The sequence below is a fragment of the Nematolebias whitei genome, chromosome 17, assembly GCF_014905685.2.
Source record: "Nematolebias whitei isolate Nwh7 chromosome 17, NemWhi1, whole genome shotgun sequence".
Lineage (NCBI taxonomy): Eukaryota > Metazoa > Chordata > Actinopteri > Cyprinodontiformes > Rivulidae > Nematolebias > Nematolebias whitei.
The window spans coordinates 34,869,066-34,889,186 of record NC_056514.1 but is presented as its reverse complement, the minus strand read 5'-3'; the positions used below and the strand labels follow the sequence as shown (position 1 = coordinate 34,889,186).

Below are 20,121 nucleotides of genomic sequence, written 5' to 3'. Positions count from 1 at the left end.
TCAGTCAGACTGAGGAAGTCTCTCGGATGAGAGACGAAACGTTTCTACATTTTTTGTTGATTTGCTTTGTTTTTTTGTTTTTTTTTGAATGTCCAGAGGACCAGATTTAACTTTTTTAGATTTTTCTACCTGGATTATTGAGCATGCATCAGGATATATCGTGATATATATCAGTATCAAATTATTGTCCAGCTCTAGCTGCCACTAACAGTTACTTTTTTTTCTCCAATTATTCTATCGACTACTTGTGTTTTGATCCATTTATTATTCTAAACGACTATTTGACATTTACCGTAACCCACAAAGTGAAATGCAAGTAAATACTTGCAAATTACAGTACAAAGTAAAAGTTTTAAAACTCTGGCATGATGGAGTTAATAACATAAAGCTTTTATGTATGTATCTAAAATTAAAAGCCTAAACATTAAGCATGTTGTAAGCTCTGCTGCTTTTAGTTACCGTTTGCTGCACACAGCATTTAGCTGTGTTTTGCTACTTTTAGCATTTACTGGTAACTTGTTTTTTACTACGTTTAGTTAGCACTTTTTGTTCCCTAGTTTTTAGCCAGTGTTCTACTTTTAACTCTAACTCAGTTAACAGATTATTCAGCATCCACACTGTATTTTTGTAGAAAATGCAATTTCTCTGGCTTGAAAGTGTAACTGTAGCTCATACGGAGCCGAACCTCGGCTGATGGGCTCCGAGCATGCAAGTGGTGTGCAGAAAAACTGTTTAAGAAAAGGAAAGAGGAGTTCATAAAAATTACGTGCTAGCTAAAAATGCTGAATCGATGAAGATTAAGACGACGTTCATGGCAGCTTTTGTGGGAATGTGGTTTAAAGAGAGCCCTTTCTAACATGAAGACATGATTTTGAATCTGGTTGTTAAATCTGGAAAAGTCGGGATGTTTTATCTGAGATGTAATGGGACTCGTTTGACATTTGGTGTTTAGCCACATCAATAATCACACTATTGTTAGGAGATGGGGGTTGTAAGAGGTTTTTGCTGCAAGTGGACTGTGATGATGTCTGGGTCAGTCACTGAGCGTTTGGCCAGGACTCAAAAATGAGTTGGATATCCTCTGATGCTCGAAACGAGTCTGCATAATTTCGCACTGTAAGCAATTTTTTTTATTTTAATTGGTTGTCTATTAATCTGCCAAGGATTAAAAGCTACGCCCTGATCAAGAAAATGAATGCTCCCATTGAGTGTGTCTGGAGGAAACACTCGACACACAGAACGTTCCACTCGTACAGCTTCATTCAGGTGGTGGTTTTCTCTTCTGTGAAACCAGCTCTGACCCAGAACGACTGTATCTCTGAGTGAGTGAGTTCCTCAGAGGAGTTCAAACATCCTGAGCTGCCGGTCATGAACGGGGTGAAACAGAGTGTGAGACCAGCAGACAGACCAGTGTGGAGCTGGATTTACAACCGTTGATTTAGGTTAAAGAGTCTTGCTTTATTGTTTATAGTTCTGCTAGCATCATATTTTCCCGTTGATGTCACAGCCTCAACTCTAGTGGACTGAACTGCACCGCAATGTGCATTCTTTCATGCATAAGCCTTTTGGGAGGTGTCCCTCCTTTCAGAAATCAAGAGTATCTCTGTAGTTTTATTCTCTTTGGGGTAACACAGGGCTCAGGATGACCTGAGTGTTTTCAGATTAGTACTGCTGATCCTTGTTTCCAACTTTGCTTTTGTACTCGTCACTTAATCTCTAACACCTAATCAGAAACATGCTGGAGCCACAATAAGGCAGGACTTTATCGTTCCCTACAAATAGTAAATCTATTATTTTTCAACTCTAGGGGAATGTTGGCAGTGTATTTATAAAAAGAGAGGCCATATGTTCAGATAACATGAGTACATTCAGAACATAATTTAAAGTTTCACTGGACTGTGAAATAGTTCAGTTGCTGCTGGGTGGGCTCTAGTTCCTTCATAAATACTGTTTTATTATATTTCTTATAAAACAACACATTCACTTAAAAATAATAATTTCAACAGCATCCAAGCTTCTATTTCTGCAAGATAACCATAGCACTGTGTTGTAAGGAAAAACCTAAAGGACCATAGTTTGTAACTTTTACTGATCCATAAAGAGTCAAAGCAGCGGTGACTGAACAAGCATCTATCTATCGAACACTGGTCCCGGATCTGTTCATGTTCCTTATGAAACACTATCTACAGCCTCTGTAGCTCTGATGCATGCATGCTGAATCAGCATAAACTTTTGTGACTTGATTTCAGAAGGATAAGGGTACAACAGAGCCAAGAAACCACATTTTTGTTACAGCCATGGGACGATCTTTCTGCACTACCAGTTTTACTAATGCTGACTGTTACAACTAGTTGTTTCTTCTAGTCTCTTTAATTGTATGAACACGATCTTGAATTCTTTGTCCAGGAAAGTTTTGCAGAACTTTTCTTTTAATGATCCAGCCTGATGTAAAATGCAAATATCACCAAGTTACTTTTGGTAGCATAGTTTTTTTTCTCTAACATGTCGGTAATGTTTACCATAATTTTTGCCCGATGAGTTAGTTGTTTTTTTTTTTCATAATTTTTATGCCCTGCAACTTGTATGCCGAAGGGACGTATTTATGGATTGTTTTTTTTCCATATTTATAAACCAATTTTTGGCTATACGACCGTTTTCATTCATTCTGACTGAAAATATTGAACACTACCATTTTCAGCCGCTAGATGGCACTCGAGTAATATGGCATGCTGTTATATCATGTAATGGGTAAAAGTCTGAAAACCAGACTGCACAATGCTCCCCAGAAACATCAACGATATAAACAATGAAAGTATTTATACGAAATAATCCTATTCCAGATCCCAAAAGGAAAAATTATGATGGATAGATTAGGACAGGTTGTAAGGTGCACTCACCTGGTATTGCTGCTTTCTCCCACATTTACCATATTCCACAAGGAAACTTAAATACAAATGTTGTTCTGCACTGTATCAAATTGAAACATCTGTATTCATTTCGTTCACACGCATACCAAACTACAAGCCCTTGCGCCAAAATGTTCCATGCAATGAAATGTACCGTAACAAATGTTAACAGTTCATTTGACACCAGGTTTGGTGGTCCTGGTAGGTCAGAGCAGCACAAGTGAGGCTGGTGGATTTATGTGTTGGCTGATAGGTTTGTATTTACTAGCTTTAAATAAATATTTCCCTGGCGGATATATAAAACTGAAGTTGAGATATTTACAGTAAATTGAAATTTGCTTGGAAGAATGAGTCTGAATATACACTTATGTACATTAAACCAGTTTATCTATATATTTTATTTCCTTGAAGCTAAAAGCCTAAATAAAAATGTTTCAACACATTGTCATCTGTCCAGCCCAAGGCAGTGCCTCATTTGTCACAGTCATCTCTTTGTTTCTGGTATATTGAATTTCTTTGTCCCTTTTTGCTTTTATAAATGAGCATTCCAGTGTAAAAACCTGTCCACCATTGTCCCTTTGCTGTTTGTTTAGAATAAAGTAAAGGGGTTCACAGTGCCTTTAAGGCAGCATGTTGAGATTGTCTGAGAGGATTGGGGCTTGGAATCGTATCTGTTTGATCAGAACAGATCACTTCCACGCTGAGGATTAGATCTGGGCGTTGGAGAGATTAGCTGGATTGGCCAGCTCCCCGAGGCGTTTTAGATAAAAGTCTCATTCTCACACAAGAAGCTGGGATCAGATAGATGTTTTTGTTTCTGCATCTGCAGTTTCATCTTAATCTGAGGGGGAGGACGGATCAGATCAGGTAAACTGAACAGCACCTGAACCTTGAATATGACAACTGGACTGAGGTTTATTTTTTTAAGTATTTACAAGGTGACCTGCATGACCAAAAGTCCATGCTCAATAATCCAGGTTTACAATCCAACAATTTTCAGTCGTAATCTGGACAGTTTCTTTTTGTTTCTGAAACATTTCAACTTCCATCCAGAAGTCTTCATCGGTCAAGGAAACGCACAACAAAACTGATTCTTCCCCCAACAGCTTACTCCAAAGTGGAACAAACCAGTTATGTTGGTGCTAAGATGGTCTCTTTGGCACGCCCCCTCCTCTTGTGTCAGCCCTCTTCGTCGTCGACAGTCATGTCAAACTGGTTCAAAACCAAAAAAAAGTCCAGACCAGAGACCGCTCCAAAAGCAGGAAGTGAACTACAGTGCAGGGCATTCTGGGTAAAAACAACCAAAACAAATGCACATTTCTCATACATCATGCTGAGCTGTCTCTGCCCCCTTGTTTGGAAAAACATTCTCCATGGTCTTCTGCCTCATCTTCCGCTCATGCTGAGTCCATTGTTGAAAAATGTTTGTTTGGCACATGAGCCACAGACAAAGCAAAAATCCTAAAACCGCTAAAGTTTGACGCCACTCCATTTTTGTTTATATTTCCAGAAGGAATAATTGCGCTCAGTGTCTTCTTCAGAGGTTTTTGTGTAGTTTCCTTCAGTAGTTCTTGGTGCAGCGCCACCACAGGCGAAGGGGGGAACAGGTTGGCTCGACTGACTCAGTGCAGTATGAATGCGAACCGCGCCAGCTGAAAATGTAAAACAAAATGCTCTGAATTTTGGTCCCCAATCGAACCGAGTCTACCGGACTATCGGGTGTGAAAACTAATGTCGTCTCTCCAGCATGTCCTGGGTCTTTTCCAAGGTCTTGTCCCAGTTGTACATGCCCGAAGCACCTCCCAAGGGGGGCGCCCAGAAGCATCCTTACCAGATTCCCGAACCACCTCAACTGGCTCCTTTTGATGTGGAGGAGCAGTGGTTCTACTCAGAGTCTCTCCTGGATAACTGATCTTCTCACCCTGTCTCTAAGGGAGAGTCCAGCTACCCTGCAGTAGAAACTCATTTCAACCGCCTGTATCCCGTTCTTTCGGTCACTGCTCAGAGTTCATGATCATAGGTGAGGGTAGGAACGTAGACTGACCGGTAAACAGAGAGCTTTGCCTTACAGCTTAGCTCCTTCTTCACCACAACAGACCAGCACAAAGTCCACAATACTGCAGACGCTGCACCAATCCATCTGTCACTGATTTATTTATCAATATACTCAAACTTCTTTTTTGTTATTCATCACAAAGTGCACTCTTAAGCCTAACAAAACCAAATGATGAGTGTATGTCTGTATATCACCCTCAACAAACCATGTCCCTAGAAAAACAAACAATCTGATCTGTTTTTCTCATAGACACCAACCTCCCAGCGCTGAATGGAAGATTTATGACCCTTTTTAATTATCAAAAGCAGGATGCCTCTGCGAGTGCCATGTTCCTATAAACAACTTCTCCCTCCGAGCAAAACGTGCAGTAATTAGACCCAAGTAGAAGGCCGGTGTCTATACGGGAGACATTTCCACTTGTGCACTGTATAATGTGATCTTTGCTGACAAATTAAAAGCGCAACACATCAAATTAAAAGCCCAAGTTTTGTTTGTTGATCTCCTCGGAGGATCACTCTTTCTCCATAAGGAACGGTTCAGCTTCGGTATGATTACGAGCTTAAAGAGGTAAACAAAGCAGCCGCCTCATTAGTGATAGATACATTTAGAAATAAATTAATAAATGTTTGATGGCAACAACAACAAATCTGCCATTTCACCTCTGAGCTCTTCAGCTTTGTCTGTCCAAGCTGTTGATTTCAAATGGACACTCTGTATTCCATGCCGTCCCCACTCTTCACCTTCATGTTCAACAGGCGATAAAGTCTCTCAGACTAAATCTGTCCAAGCTGCTCTTCAGCATGCCCTGATACAAAGGAAGCAGGATGGAGCAAGCACATTCTGATTTGTTCACACCTGTGCGAACTGTGCAAAAATGATGCCCGCATGCAGGCTTGCAGCTCAGTCAGACTGGTTTAACAGATTAATGAGAAGTGAGCTGCAGTCCGGTGCAGAACAGCACAACTTCTCTTCAATTATCAGGGATTTTTTTTTAGACTTTCTGAAGTTTTACTTTGGACTTCAAAAGTGTTTTTCTTGGTTTTTACCACTCATCAGTCCATCACCTGACTGTTTTCAGAGGAATGTTGTTTTTTTAAGTTGATTAACTCTGACCCTGGAATTATCGAGGCATAAGAGGCTCCTAAACTCGAGAGGAACCAGTGTTGTCGACACAGAACAGGCAAACTTTCAATAGAATCTTCAGACACTTGAGCATGTCTTTAAGACATGATTATAATCTAAGTAACTGATTGAATTCATCGGGTTTCATGGATAAATATCATCAGCATAATAATGAAAATTTATCCCATGCTGCTTAATAACTTTACCTAATGGAAGCACTTATAAAGTAAATGGTATTGGTCCAAGCATTAAACCCTGAGGAACAACATGGCTAACTTTCGTGTATGAAGAAGATTCATTATTTACTTTATGTACATTGTTCTCTGTAGTAAAATATTATGATCTATTTTTTTTTTTTTTTCATCAAAGCAATAAAAAGTACTAAAGTTTGCCAGACAAGCGTTATAGCATCAACAAGATTATTCCCTAAGAGCTGTCAGCTCACAACATATCAGTCCATGATCAACTGAAGGATGACAGATCTCACAGGACCTGTGGGACTAATATATTTTTTCCTATATCTTAAAGTGATGTGCAATAATGAAGCATGGTTTAAAACCTTTACACCTTTACACTATAGTTTTTTTTTTTTTTTCTCATTCAGTAATAATTATGGAGAACAAGTAGTTTATTGATTGGTTATTAGCATGATAACTTTGAAAAATAAGTCAGGTACTCACTTTCATTTTGGTGTGTATTTAGGTGTAAAAAGATTTATTTCAAAAATTAGGTTGCCATGTCTAAATCCAAGATGGCTGCTACCAAAAATGTGTAGCTGGAGAACTTGGAAAAATAAGCAATGTGCCAACTTCCATTTTGGTTTGTGGCTACATCTAGGCACAGGAAAGGTCAATATCAAAAAACAAGTTCCTTCTGTCCATCCATCCATTTATCTTTACCATCTACCATCCCATAATATGAGGAAATGCCTACTTTCTAGTTTTTCTATTGTTTAAAAGTATAGTTCCTCAAATGATTCCTTGGGGTGGCTGAAGGTTGCAAAGCCACCATTGGCCACCCCCTGGTTCCGCCAGTGTGCCTGGTTGGTTGTAGATAAAATTGCACCCTCCACTCACCAGGATCTCATGAATCCCTAACCAGGATAATCACTGTAAGAAAAGAAAGAAATCACTGTAAAGCCACTTTAATTGGTGATATGTGACATCAATGCTGCTGATTATGCTGCTGATCTCATGCTGCTGTATTTATTAATTCATACCCAACTACTCACTACAGACTCATGTTCAGGATGCTGTTTAGTATACCTTATTATTATTATTTTACATTTTTAGTGTTTAGCTTATATCTTAGATTTTTTTAGCGTATTGTTCAGCGTTCCTTTAGCATATATTTTAGTGTACATCTTAGATTCTTGTATACTGTTTTTTTTTAATACTTTACCTTTTTTTTCTATTTTTGGGTGTAACTGGGACCTTGAGTACATAATTTTGTTCCACCTCATGTACCACATGTGATGCGACTGACAATAACGATACTTTAACTATATCCGTCTCTCTGCGCTGCCTCGGTAAACAAAACAAACAAAAAAAAAACTACCTCTGTTCATCTACACAGTGTAACTCCTACCTACTTGAATATCTTGCACAAAGAACAGGTTTACCAGGCTTACTTGTTTCAGTTCCAGTCCAGAAAACTGGAAAATCTCATCTCAAAAACTACATTCACTTTTCAAATCCCTCGGCGACAGGGGACATCAGCATACCACTTGTCTAAACCTAAAACACCCCCCCAAAATGCAAATGTATCACAATGTGAAATCACAACATGAACCATTAATCAAACTTTAACCTTTACCGTGTATACCCATATGTATAAGATCTGCTGTTGGTAAAAGGGGCTCAGACACACTCGGCTGTATGCTGAGCTCCTCCAGTGGAACTAATGACCCCACAGAGCAGCTACTCACCGGCTGGTTTAGTGCATCGCTGCAAGGAACACAGACATCTATATTTAGACATTTGACCCATCTGCAAGAAAACAATTCACAGCAGTTCATTCCATTTGGAACAGATACTAACATTAAATCTATAGTCAATATTTGTCAAAACGTTTTCTTATGCTTTATTTTTATGAATAATTTTTATGATGATTCTGGAGTAAATCCAACCTGATCTCAATCCTCTTCTGCCTTTCCCTTCAGGTGACTGGCACCATGGGCAACATGAGGACCGGTCTGCACCAGCACCTCGCAAGGCTGGATGAGATCTTCGCCACACGGGGCGACTACGTGCAGACCCTGCAGTTCATGCAGCAGATGGCCGACAACGTGATCAAACAGCTGCTGGGCCTGCCCGACTGGGACGTGTCTAAAGTGGACCTGGCGTCCATCGCTGATCAAATGGCAAACATAGAATATTACAGGTGAGGTAATGTTTGTGGAAAGCAGCGACTGCACAACTCAACAAGGGGATGCATTTATGAGAGGAGGGTTCTGAAAATGAGTGAAACTTGCATGACCTATTCATGAACCTTCAAAACGTGAACAGAAATTTAAACTACAGTTATCCTACGATGAGAAATGGCAGCGTTGTCACCGTTTTGGTTGAACCTTAAAAGTAGCAGTACGTATGTAATTTCCTGTGAAATGTCACGTTCAGAGTAAGTGCAGTGAAAACCCCTCAGCTACAACCACAACTAATTTTTATCAAAATGCCTGTAAAACTGAGCTGTAGCCAGTTCTATATTTACTAAAGTCTATTACCTGTGGCAGCCATCTTAAATTGATTGACCCCAAAAGTTAATCTGTTGTAGATATACCTCCAGTAAATAAAGTCTGAAATTTTTATTATGATCCGTCAATTACTTTTACATGAGGTATTGTGCTAACAGACATAGACATGCCTTTCAACAGCAGGTGATAAATATGCTGAAGCATTTCATATCAAGCCTTAAATAGGACTACAGTCACAGAGCACTTCAGAACATGTTATACCTCATTCATAAGCAATGAGTTACATTTTGCGCATTGTGACCTGATTACATCACTCATTATTCAATAGATGGAATGAAATATGACTTTACATGTATGCGTCACCCACTTGTGTGAATAAGAACACCCTCATCATCTCCGTTAGCGTGGGATGCTTGAACTGTGTTCGAGAATTAGCCGTCATTCAGACATTTTAAGTACAAACGGTAATGGAGTATGGCAGCTAACAAATGCAGTATGTCGAGAAATGTTATCCAAGGCCTCACTTCATGGTTGTGAACTTAACATTAACTTTGGTGAATTGCAAATTAAGAAGCCTGGACTCTTGATAAACTGTTAGAATTACTTTTAAAGTCATTGGATTTTTTGTAATACAGTCTCTAAGTAAGAGTTTAATAATATCCCCCTGATGAATCATATTCACATTAAGGCACCGTATATGCTTTTTGTGAAGTTTCTTATGATTTCAGCTGTATTTCCTTGGGGTACCAAGACAATCCTGAACTGGATCTTTGTCCCATCTAGTCAAACCATTTCTCTATTACGACTGATTTAATTGACATACTTTTACTTAAATGGCAAATTATTCTTCTCTATGCAGATGATCTATTTCATGCTCGGTTTCTTGTTGATTTCCTCATAAATGAGCTACGCATCTTCACAGCACTGTAGATCAAATGTTTTCACCTTCGAACTTTCATTCAGGCAATCCTAGTTTGATGTATCTTGGATCTGACTGTGAACCCTTTGATAATTATGACACATGTGGCCCTTTGCCATTGGCTCAACTCATTGCAAGTTTCGAGTCTTACCAATGGGTGGTCCCACCCACTTTTAGCTTGTTTATAAGTTCTGCCGAAAACCTACAAGTGAAACAAGCCGAACTGAAGATTTGACGTCGGCAGACTACAGACAATTGATTGGCCGGAGAGAGACTTCAAACATGACGGCATCTCCTTCACAAGAACTAAACCCACTATTTTTGAAACCTTGCAACTGCAGCATTTGGTTTGGCCTGGCAGTGTTGACCACAAAATTTGGCTGTTTGGAGTCGTCATTGAGACATGCCAATAGAACTATGAAGGCAGACAGAAGTCAAGCAGTCAGTCTCACCCAAAACAACTATCATTGGCCAACTATCTCAAACTCTCCTGGACGTTATGTGAATCAGAAGCTCTGCCCCCCCACCCCCTCCCGCTCCCTTCCCGAGGACATCTGTGAACCTGTGTCAGAGCTGAGCCGGTTGAGACACTGCACCATCTCTTATCAGGACTATGGAACTATCTGGCAGTGTCCAAGGACAAACTCACCACCTTCATCGGCCTCCTCATTCATATACTGTATGTATTATGATGCCATCAGTATGTTTCTGTTTCTGTGCTGAGGTCTTTTTTGCAACTTTCACACTGTATCCCGTTTATGACACAGTGCAAGATGATTTTTTAAATTTTTTATACCTCCCCTCGTGGGGCAGCACGGTGGCGCGACTAGAGCTGCTGCCTCTCAGCGAGCAGGTCCTTGGTTCAAACCCCGGTCCAGGGGCCTTCTGGGTGGAGTTTGCATGTTCTCTCCATGCATGCGTGGGTTTTCTCCGGGTACTCCGGTTACCTCCCACAGACCAAAAACATGCATGTTAGGCAGATTGGTAACTCTAAATTGTCCCTAGGTGTGAGTGAGAGTGAATGGTTGTTTGTCTCGTTTGTCTCTATTTGGCACTGTGATGGACTTGCAACCCGTCCAGGGTGTACCCCACCCCTCGCACAGTGATTGCTGGGCATGGGCACCAGCGACCCCCGTGACCCAAAATGGAATAAGCGGGTAAAGATAATGGATGGATGGACCTCCCCTCTTGTTTCTCTTTTCTTATCTAAACGAAAAGGGCAGTGCTTCCCGAAGGCTGCGGCCTCAGACACCTCCATCTCCCCATGTCTGTTTGTTTCTTGGACGGGCTGTACTGAAATGTAATTTTGTTGTGCTTCGGCGCAATGACAATAAAGCTGATTCTGATTTAGTTTGATTATTTAAATTTACAATATATAAAATGCCCATTTAAAAGGCAACACCTAAACCAGCGTCATGGCACCATGAGGTGGTGCGAATGTTTCCATGCTTATTGGCTGACAACAGAGTTCATTGGGAGCCGGACCAAATGGACTTAATTTACGGGCTTCAACCGGTGGAGGGAAGGTGGTCTCAACTGGGCCAAGGCATATTTGGAAACCAAGGCAGAAAATGAGTGTTTTGTAACTTTATCTTGTTTTCTGTTGAGTTTTGAGATAACCAAGCTGTGACAACCCGCCCACATCACGGCAGCTCTCAGTTATACGGAAAACTACCTAGACCACGTAGAACCGAACTGGGCTGAATTAGAGCAAAGAGAGTTGTGAGACTGGATAATGAAAAAAAAAACATCTATAGTACTTCCTGTTGCCAGCAGGACCATCTTTTTTGCACTTGTGCCATTTCTGCTACGTCTGCAGTGACAGTCAGTTGTGTTTCTATTGATGTGCAGTGAGACTCCTCTGCTCCACCAATAAACAAATACTCCACACAGCTTCACACTAACAGAGCGGGCATGCTAAGACTAGACAGGCAGACTTGTAAGCTTTTAATGGACTCTTTAATAAAACAGCCTCGATCCCAACAGTTTATGTATGGTTGAATGTAAAAAATAATGATTAAACTAGAATGACTAAAGGAGAAGTGCTCTTACTTCACATTATGTTTACGCTCCAGGGTTGCTCATAATACTCATTTCATGGTTCTTTTTGAGCCACATGTGCAGAACGATGTTGTATTCAGTATTCTGGCTGGAGCAGTTTAAAATGACAAAATTAACTTTTTACTTTATAAATAGAAGCTTTGACATTTGATTTTGCACATACTAACTACAAGTATCTTGAGGATATACATATATTTTGTCATCCTAACATGCAAAGGCTCCACCTCCTTTTTGTTTCCATGCTTTACTCACTTTGAGCGATAGGTAAACGTGGTATCAATGCTTCAGCTCCTTCCTAAGCTAGCTAAAGCTAAATCTCTCGCTCTTGCTCTCTCTCTCACTCTCTCTGGCAGTTTTTAAACTCTTTCAGGGATAGTGTAGTAATTTTTAAGTGATGTTCAGTCAAATACCGGTGGTTATCTAGAGTAAATACTTTTTTAGCTGTAGCATCAATCCAGAGTGCAGTATGGAGAAAGAGACAATAGCCTTCGTCTAGCTTAGGCTAATTGCTAATTGTTAGCTAAACTGACTTAATTACATAAAAATTAAATAAAAAAAATACTTTATTAATCCCAAAGGGAAATTAAGTGTAGCTTATCATCCTGGTTTCATTCAAGAGTTGTTAGATGCTGATAGCTGCGGGCAGGAAGGATCTCCTGCAGCGAGTCTGAAGAATATGGCCACAGATACTGATCTGATGATGATTAATGAGACTAACTTATATAAATAAAGGTTGAATGAAACAAAAAAAAAACAAGGGCACATTTATTTTTTTCAGATTTTACTTTGTATATAGTGTTCTTTCACACCAGCATTTTTTTTTACGCCTGAAAAACCTTAAAAATCAGGCTCTCATTTGGCTTTTAGCCTGGACAAAGACTTTTCTCTGATAGATGTCGTTGTTACTAAGGTACTAACTACTGATAACTGTTTGACCGAACATTTCTTCAAAAGTCAATAAACGCTCCCTTTAAACAACCATTATTTTCACATTCACGAGGCCCAGACTTCCCTCTTCCCCACTTGGGCCAGCTCCTCCAGGGGAATCCAGCCGAGAAACATAGTCCCTCCAGCGTGTCCTGCGTCTTCCTCTGGGCCTCCTCCCGGTGGGATGTGTCTGGAACACCTCACCAGGCGTCCAGGAGGCATCCTAACCATAGATGAGTGTAGGAACGTACAAGATCAACCAGTACATTGAGAGCTTCGCCTTTTGACTCGGGTCTCTCTTCACCACGACAGACCGGTACAGCGCCCGCGTCACTACAGACCTATCCGCCTATCGATCTCTCGCTCCATTTTTCCCTCATTCGTGAACAAGATACTTAAACTCCTCCACTTGGGACAGGACCTTCTCCTTTTCCAGTATTTCCGGCTCATGACCATGGCCTCGGATTTGGAGGAACCGATCCTCATCCCAGCGGCGTTGCACTGCTGCGAACCGCTCCAGCGAAAGCTGTAGAATTCCATGCAAATAACTGTACTTTTTTTTTTTTTTTTTTTTTTTTTTTTTTTTGTGTGCTCAGTTTAAGTGTAGAAACATTGTGAAGTGTTTCAATGAACTTATCATCATCGCTCAATTTTTTTTTTTATTTTTTATTTTTTATTTTTAAAGAAAGAGAAGAAAGAAGAATAAATAAATAATAAAAAAGAAGAAGATAAGACGAGAGACCACCATGACAAAACAACATGCACAGCACAATGCCACCCACAATATCACCATGAAACATTCGACATCGCACAATGAATCATCTAGCTTCCGCCACTACCCAACCTAGCGTGCATCTGTCAAAGCACCTGAATCCAAACACCCGCGCAAGCACGCCCACCACCACCAGATTTCTCCAAAAGAATGCCCAATAGTGGACGCGGGGGCCCACAGACCCGCCCCCCCAGGACACAATGGCAACATAGGGAGGACCGGAGCCACAGACACACAAATAACTGTACTTAAATGCAGCGATGATGATTCAGAGATTTTCAAACTTTTGTTTGACATTTTTGATTTTGAAGTTATTTTACGAATAGCCAGTTTCTCATAAATTCAGACTAAATTAAACTTTATTTCTCCAAAGTGAGGTTATTGAAAGAGATATCTACAACGGGTAAGATATTAACTAATCATTAAATGTCCACATAACCCCACATCAAATTTTTTTTTCCTTATTTTTGACTTTACAAATATTTTAATGAATTGTATATAATATAATTGACTACATTCGTCTTAAGTCATTTCTGTTATAACCTGCCAGAATTCAATAGCATTTGGTCCTAAAATGGATCAGCTGGAGGGATGCTCTACAATGCATAAAGGTTTTATTAAATTGTAGTTTATCTTTAACAAATCCCCTCATGCAGTGTATTTTAATCTTCATTTGTGTCTATGTGCAGGTGGCTGACCTATCTGCTGCTGCTCATCCTGGACCTGATCATCTGCCTGCTGGCCTGTCTGGGACTGGCCAAGCAGTCCCGGTGGCTGCTCACCACGTGAGTCGGACATGCGCTGGAAAACTGTAATATTCACACAGCTCAGCTTTTCTTGCTCATGTGAGATTGCTCAGTTTAGAATGGCATCGCGCAGCCGAACGGAGAGGTTTTAAATTGGAGAGAAATTACTGAAAGACGAGAATGAATTGTGAAACTATATAACACTTTGACCTAAGAAGAATGATTATTTTTAATGTAATAAACAGGACAGGAAGTATGATCAGTTCTGGGTGAAATTTGTAATGACTGGAGCAGCCAGCGGAAGCTTGCTGCGAGGTTTCTGTTTCTTCCCATGGGAAATTGCTTGTGTACACGACAGCTAAGCCCCTGGATAATATCCATGTACAAACATGGCTGAGCTCCTCCTGTCCTATTTGACCGTTTGCCTTTCGGCGTTGCCAGCAGGACAATGATCTGACTCTGAGGGTTGCCGTGTCTGTGGCTTTACTCTCAAATTTGAACCGGAGAGCTGTGAAGTGATGGGAGCGAAGCCATTAGATGTTATCACCGATATAACTTCCTGAGGATTGTCACTCCAGTTTAACACTTGACCTGTTTTGAATTGCTTTGGACGGGAATTACATTTGATGAGACACGAAGAATACTGTATGTTTCATTATGAAGCTTTGTCTTTTTAAAATCTTTTTTTCACTTTTTTGTGTTGAAGATGACTCAGCGTTCACACTATTATTTCCCTGTTTAGAGTTTCTCTGTTTTTTTTGTTTTTTTTTTACCTGTCTAAAGGTTGAATGAATGAATTTGAACCATTTGTATATCAAAAAGTTTGGCTCAATTGGGAAAAGATTGCTATGACTTTTTTTATATTTGTCACTTCTATATTTTTAAAAAGTATTTAACTTTAATTTGAAAAATGTTCCTCATAGAAATACATTGAGAACTTTAATTCCTTGAAAAAAATCCCTCTTTCTCTTAAATCTTTAGCATATTAGCTCTCGTGACTTCTGACATTCTTTAGCTTTTAGCTACTGTCTTGCTGATTTTTAATTTTTAGCTACAGTTTATTTACATTATGATATATGCAAATTGTAACTTTTATTGGTAGGTGCTCTACTTTCAGCTTTTTGCCACAATTCCCATAGTTTTTAGCTACAGTTTTGCAGATTTTAGCTTCTGTTCTGCTTGTGTTAACATGAACTATTCTGTGAACATTTTCTGAAATATATTTAAGCGCTCAGCATTCACGTAATATTTGTGCAGATGATGCAACTTCTTCATTTATTTAAGATGGTAGCACGTCTACATAAAAAAGATACTTGATTTAAAGCTGCAAACAAACACAGTACATATCATGTTTTTTCATTTCATTGTAACTCTCCATCATTCTGTTCTTTATTTGTACATGAAACCCAATTAATACAATCAGCTACTTGGATGACAAGCATGTCTTAAAGACATAAAAACCTGTGTATTATGAAATTCTTTATCAAAGGTTCGTGAACGATCGGCACCAGATATTCAGACAAGAGGAATAATAAAACACAGAGACTGTTACTGCTAGAAATAATATTGTCATTTATTAACCTGCCACAGAAAACAGCCAAGCAAGGTCATGTACAGTTTGTACACTCTTAACACACAAATTGATATGAGTATCTCTCACCGTGACAAATGATCGGGAAGCCTTTCGATCCAAATGGGAGAACTCACATCACCAACTGCATGGCACCGCGCGCTGGTCCACACAAGACTTCTAAAATTCCCTTGCCTGTCACACCTCCTTTATACCTTTTTCCCTGACCGGATCGCGTGAGAGCAGTGAAAAACAAGTTTGATGGTTACCAGAACAACGGATGAGGAGCTGGTGATTTATTACCAATAAGGAGCATTGTGACCGCAAAGCTGGCCAAGACCTTGAAGCCAGAAATACTCCTTAAGCTTTACAAAGCATTCCTAAAGAGGAAACACGCACCCCTCCGTCCCTCTGCAAACCATCAAAGAGTGTCCCAAATATTAACAAAGGCAACATAAATCATTCCACACATGTTAAACAAAGTACAATCCCTAATATGTGAATAACACGTTGTATAAGTGTGTTTTCAAACTACATGTAAATGAGTGTAAAATAAGTATAAATTGACATAAAAGCATCAAAATAATCATTCCTATATCATTCCACCCTTGCCTTTTATGGCAATTTAGACATTTAATTCTGAAAAGTAACACACACAAAATGTATATGTTTAAATAGGCATAAAGGCAACTTAATATATTTTTATAAAACATATTTTTATATCAACCTGAATGACACTAATGTTCTGTTTTGAACACGGTTTTTGGACCTGAGCATATTGGGATGCTCTCAGTTTCACTTCAGGTTTCTGTTGTAAATGAGTTCCTGAGGCTCAATGGGATTAACCTGTATAAATAAAGGTTGAATGAAAGGAATACATTTTCACCCTCCTTAGATGGCATTAATCTGTCCTCCAGCTCTAATGTTAAAAATCTTTTGTTATTTTTGATCAGGACATGTCTTTTATCCCCCACATTAAAAAACATTACTAGAACCACCTGCGTAATATCACCAACATTAGACTCATCTTGTCTAAAAATGATGCAGAAAAACTGGTCCATGCATTTGTCACATCTAGACTGGACTATTGCAATGGTTTATTATCTGGGTGTCCAAATACTACTTTAAAAAGTCTTCAGTTGATCCAAAATGCTGCTGCCAGAGTCTTAACTGGAGTTAGTGGGAGAGATCATATCTCTCCAGTTTTAGCTTCTCTCCACTGGCTCCCTGTCAAATCCAGAATTGAATTGAAAATCCCACTTCTAACCTACAAAGCTCTCAACAACCTAGCTCCATCTTATATTTGAGATCTTATTGTTCCATATTTTCCTAACGGAGCACTTTGCTCTCAGACTGCAGGCTTACTTGCGGTTCCTAGAGTTTCCAGGAGCAGAATGGAAGGAAGATCTTCCAGTTATCAGGCTCCTCTCTTGTGGAACCAACTTCCAGTTTCTGTCTGTAAGGCTAACACATTGACCAGTTTTAAGACTGGGATTAAGACTTTCCTTTTGGATAAATCCTATAGTTAGGGTTGGGTTGTTATGCTGCTATATGCTTAGACTACTGGAGGACAAATTGACAATTTCCTTACATTAATTAGTTTTCGTTTGAGACTATTTTCATCTTAATATGTGATTCTTGACCTGCCATTGTGTATCTGTTCCCCTCAAACCCAACTGGTCGAAGCAGATGGCGCTTGTCCTGAGCCTGGTTCTGCTAAAGGTTTCTTCCTTATGAGGGAGTTTTTACTTTCCACTGTCGCCTTCATGCTTGCTCAAGATGAGAGTTCTGCGATGGAGTTAAATTCAAAGCAGTCTGCTCCTCAGATAAATAGTTAAATTATTATTTTATATATGAATGTTTCTGTTCAGTGCTCTGAGGTGACTTCTGTTGTGACTTGGCGCTGTATAAATAAACTGAAGTGAATTTAAGGAGCTTTCAGAGAACGTAAAATCCATCTCAGCTTCCATCCATTCAGCTTAACATCTGCCTGAGTCACGTTAGTCAAGGATGGGAACTGCAGCAAACTTGTTCCAGAAACCACAAACCTCCCCCCACATGACCTGTGACCCCTGCACTCACACGCACAAGGCGAGTTAGTGTCGAGTGTCCGCTCTCCCGATGGATGCTCTCTTCCAGTCGAGTGGAAGTGGTTGGAGGCAAATTACACTGTGGAGGTCAACCAGCTCATTGTGGCGCTCAGAGCGGGCTGAAACCGTGACACAAAGAAAAACAGCTTTGACAAGAATTTACACGTATATGTAAGAGGGAGCGGCAGCAGTACACGTAGCTGTAAACATTGTTTGCAGGTTTTGTTTGGAGTTTATCATCAGAGTGCTGAGTCGGCGTTCACACTTCCTGTTTTTAGTTTCTTTCACATGTGTTTTGCAATCAAACTACTTCTGTATACTGTGTGCCACATGATCATAAATCAAAATGTGCAGCTCACTTGGAAATGGTGTGCAATGATTTATTTTGTACTTTCATATTTTTTACTTTCTTTACAATAAAATTTCACATCAAAATACAGAGATCTCTTTAATTTTCTCTTTGAAACTGGCTTCAAAATGTTTCTGCCAATTTTAATGTTTGCTGCAATTTTACTTTCTTTTTTTTACTTTTAGCCACCGTTCTGCTATGTTTAGCTTTTAGCTAACATTTTGCTACTTTTAACTTTTAGGTGCTGTTCTGCTCTTTTTAGCTTTTACCTACACTTTTCTATGGTGGCTGATGGGTGCAAACGCGCAGCAAACACGTATGATGCAAACTCAAAAACAAGCAAACAACAACAACAAAAAAACACATAAACACAAAAAAACTAACAGGAGAAACACTGAATGATGCAAACTGAAAAACATGCAAACACACAGAAAACAAAAACAATTGCAAACACAAAAAACACTTATGCAAAAAACAACTGCAAGTAAGAAAATCTGCAAACAGCAATTTTCTTACTTTCAGCTTAGAGTTTTTATTGATTTTACATTCAGAATCTTTTTTATAATACTTTTAGCTACTGTTGTGTGAACTAAAGCATCTGTTTAGCTAATTTTGGCTACTAATTTGAACTTTGTCAGTTTGCTTCATTTAGCTATTGTTTGCTGTTTTTTGCTTTTAGCTACTTTTATTTTTAATGTTTATGCTCAGTTTAGCTTTTGTTCTGCTTGTTTTAAGTCAATTTTAGCTTATTTAGCCAATTTCAGCAGTCATTCAGTGTTCAGCATTCACACAGCTTTATTTAATTTTTTTTAGCAGAAAGTTGTTAGTTTTTGTCCCAGTAACTATTTGTAAGGATGAAAACTGACGTGCCAAAGTGTGATTATATGAGAAAATTAATTGTAAGTGATATTTATATAATGATTTTAAAGGTTTCTTTAAATGTCCAATGATAAAATTTGGCTGAAGGGGTTTCTCTGTAATTTTAGCTTTTTTATCACATTTTTTTTACTGTGTTTTTATCCATTTTAATAATTTATTTACAAATATTAACAAACAAAATCACAACTAAAGCTTCTCGGTGAAAGAAAATTGAAATCTTGCTTGTTTCCTTTTTTGAAGAATAAAATAAAAAGCATTACAAATGCTGTTTATGATAGCATAAATTAAAATAAATTCAACAAAATGGCCAGAACTATTAGAAACATGACTCATAAAAGGATGGACCCTGCACTCTCTGCTCTCATGCAATCTTTGTTGATGACTCCTGTTCCTACAGCCATGAGCTACTTTTTTTTTTTTTTTTTGCAAAAGCACATAGTAAACATGTTTTCTTAATTTCAGCACTTTAACTCTGAGATTAACAAGGGCTGACTTCCTTTACCTATTCAAGGAAAGGCTTTTTCCTTCTCTTGCATTAACTTCGTGTTGCCAGTTTGACCAGCATAGCTACATGGATTTATGGTGTACTGCAGAAAAGTGTACTTGAGCAACAACAAATGGTAAATCATAAATAACTTTCTAGCCAACTACTCAAAGTGCTTTCCAACACAATCTGAGCCCTCATTTACTTACGCACGCACGCACGTGCACACGCGCACATTCATGCAGCACTCTACATCTCCTCAATGCTAATGGGAAATAGAGAAATTGCATTTCCTGTGAAAATGCAATGTAAATTATTGTTGAAGAATTTGCTGAAAACGGGTGAAATTAGCTAAAAACATGCTGAAATGTAGTAAAATGGAAGAACAAACCTAAATTGGCAGGAGAAAGCAGAAAGCACAAATATTTGCTGAATTAGGTTTAAATAAGCAGAAATAAGCACAAAAGCTGAAATTAGAAAACATTACCCGTAGCTGAAAATTAGCTGAAAAGGCAGACAAAAGCTTAAGTAGGAAAAGGAAATGAAAA

At 39.1% G+C, this 20,121-nt stretch overlaps 1 protein-coding gene across 1 annotated transcript in view; it reads left to right on the top strand.

Annotated features, from left to right (window-relative positions):
* ttyh2 (tweety family member 2) overlaps window positions 1–20,121 on the top strand; it is a 90,085-nt gene that overhangs the window by 50,920 nt on the left and 19,044 nt on the right. The window contains exons 4-5 of the mRNA XM_037691180.1: window positions 8,246–8,466; window positions 14,145–14,240. Coding sequence (XP_037547108.1) covers window positions 8,246–8,466; window positions 14,145–14,240 — 317 coding nt within the window. The remainder of the gene's footprint in view (window positions 1–8,245; window positions 8,467–14,144; window positions 14,241–20,121) is intronic.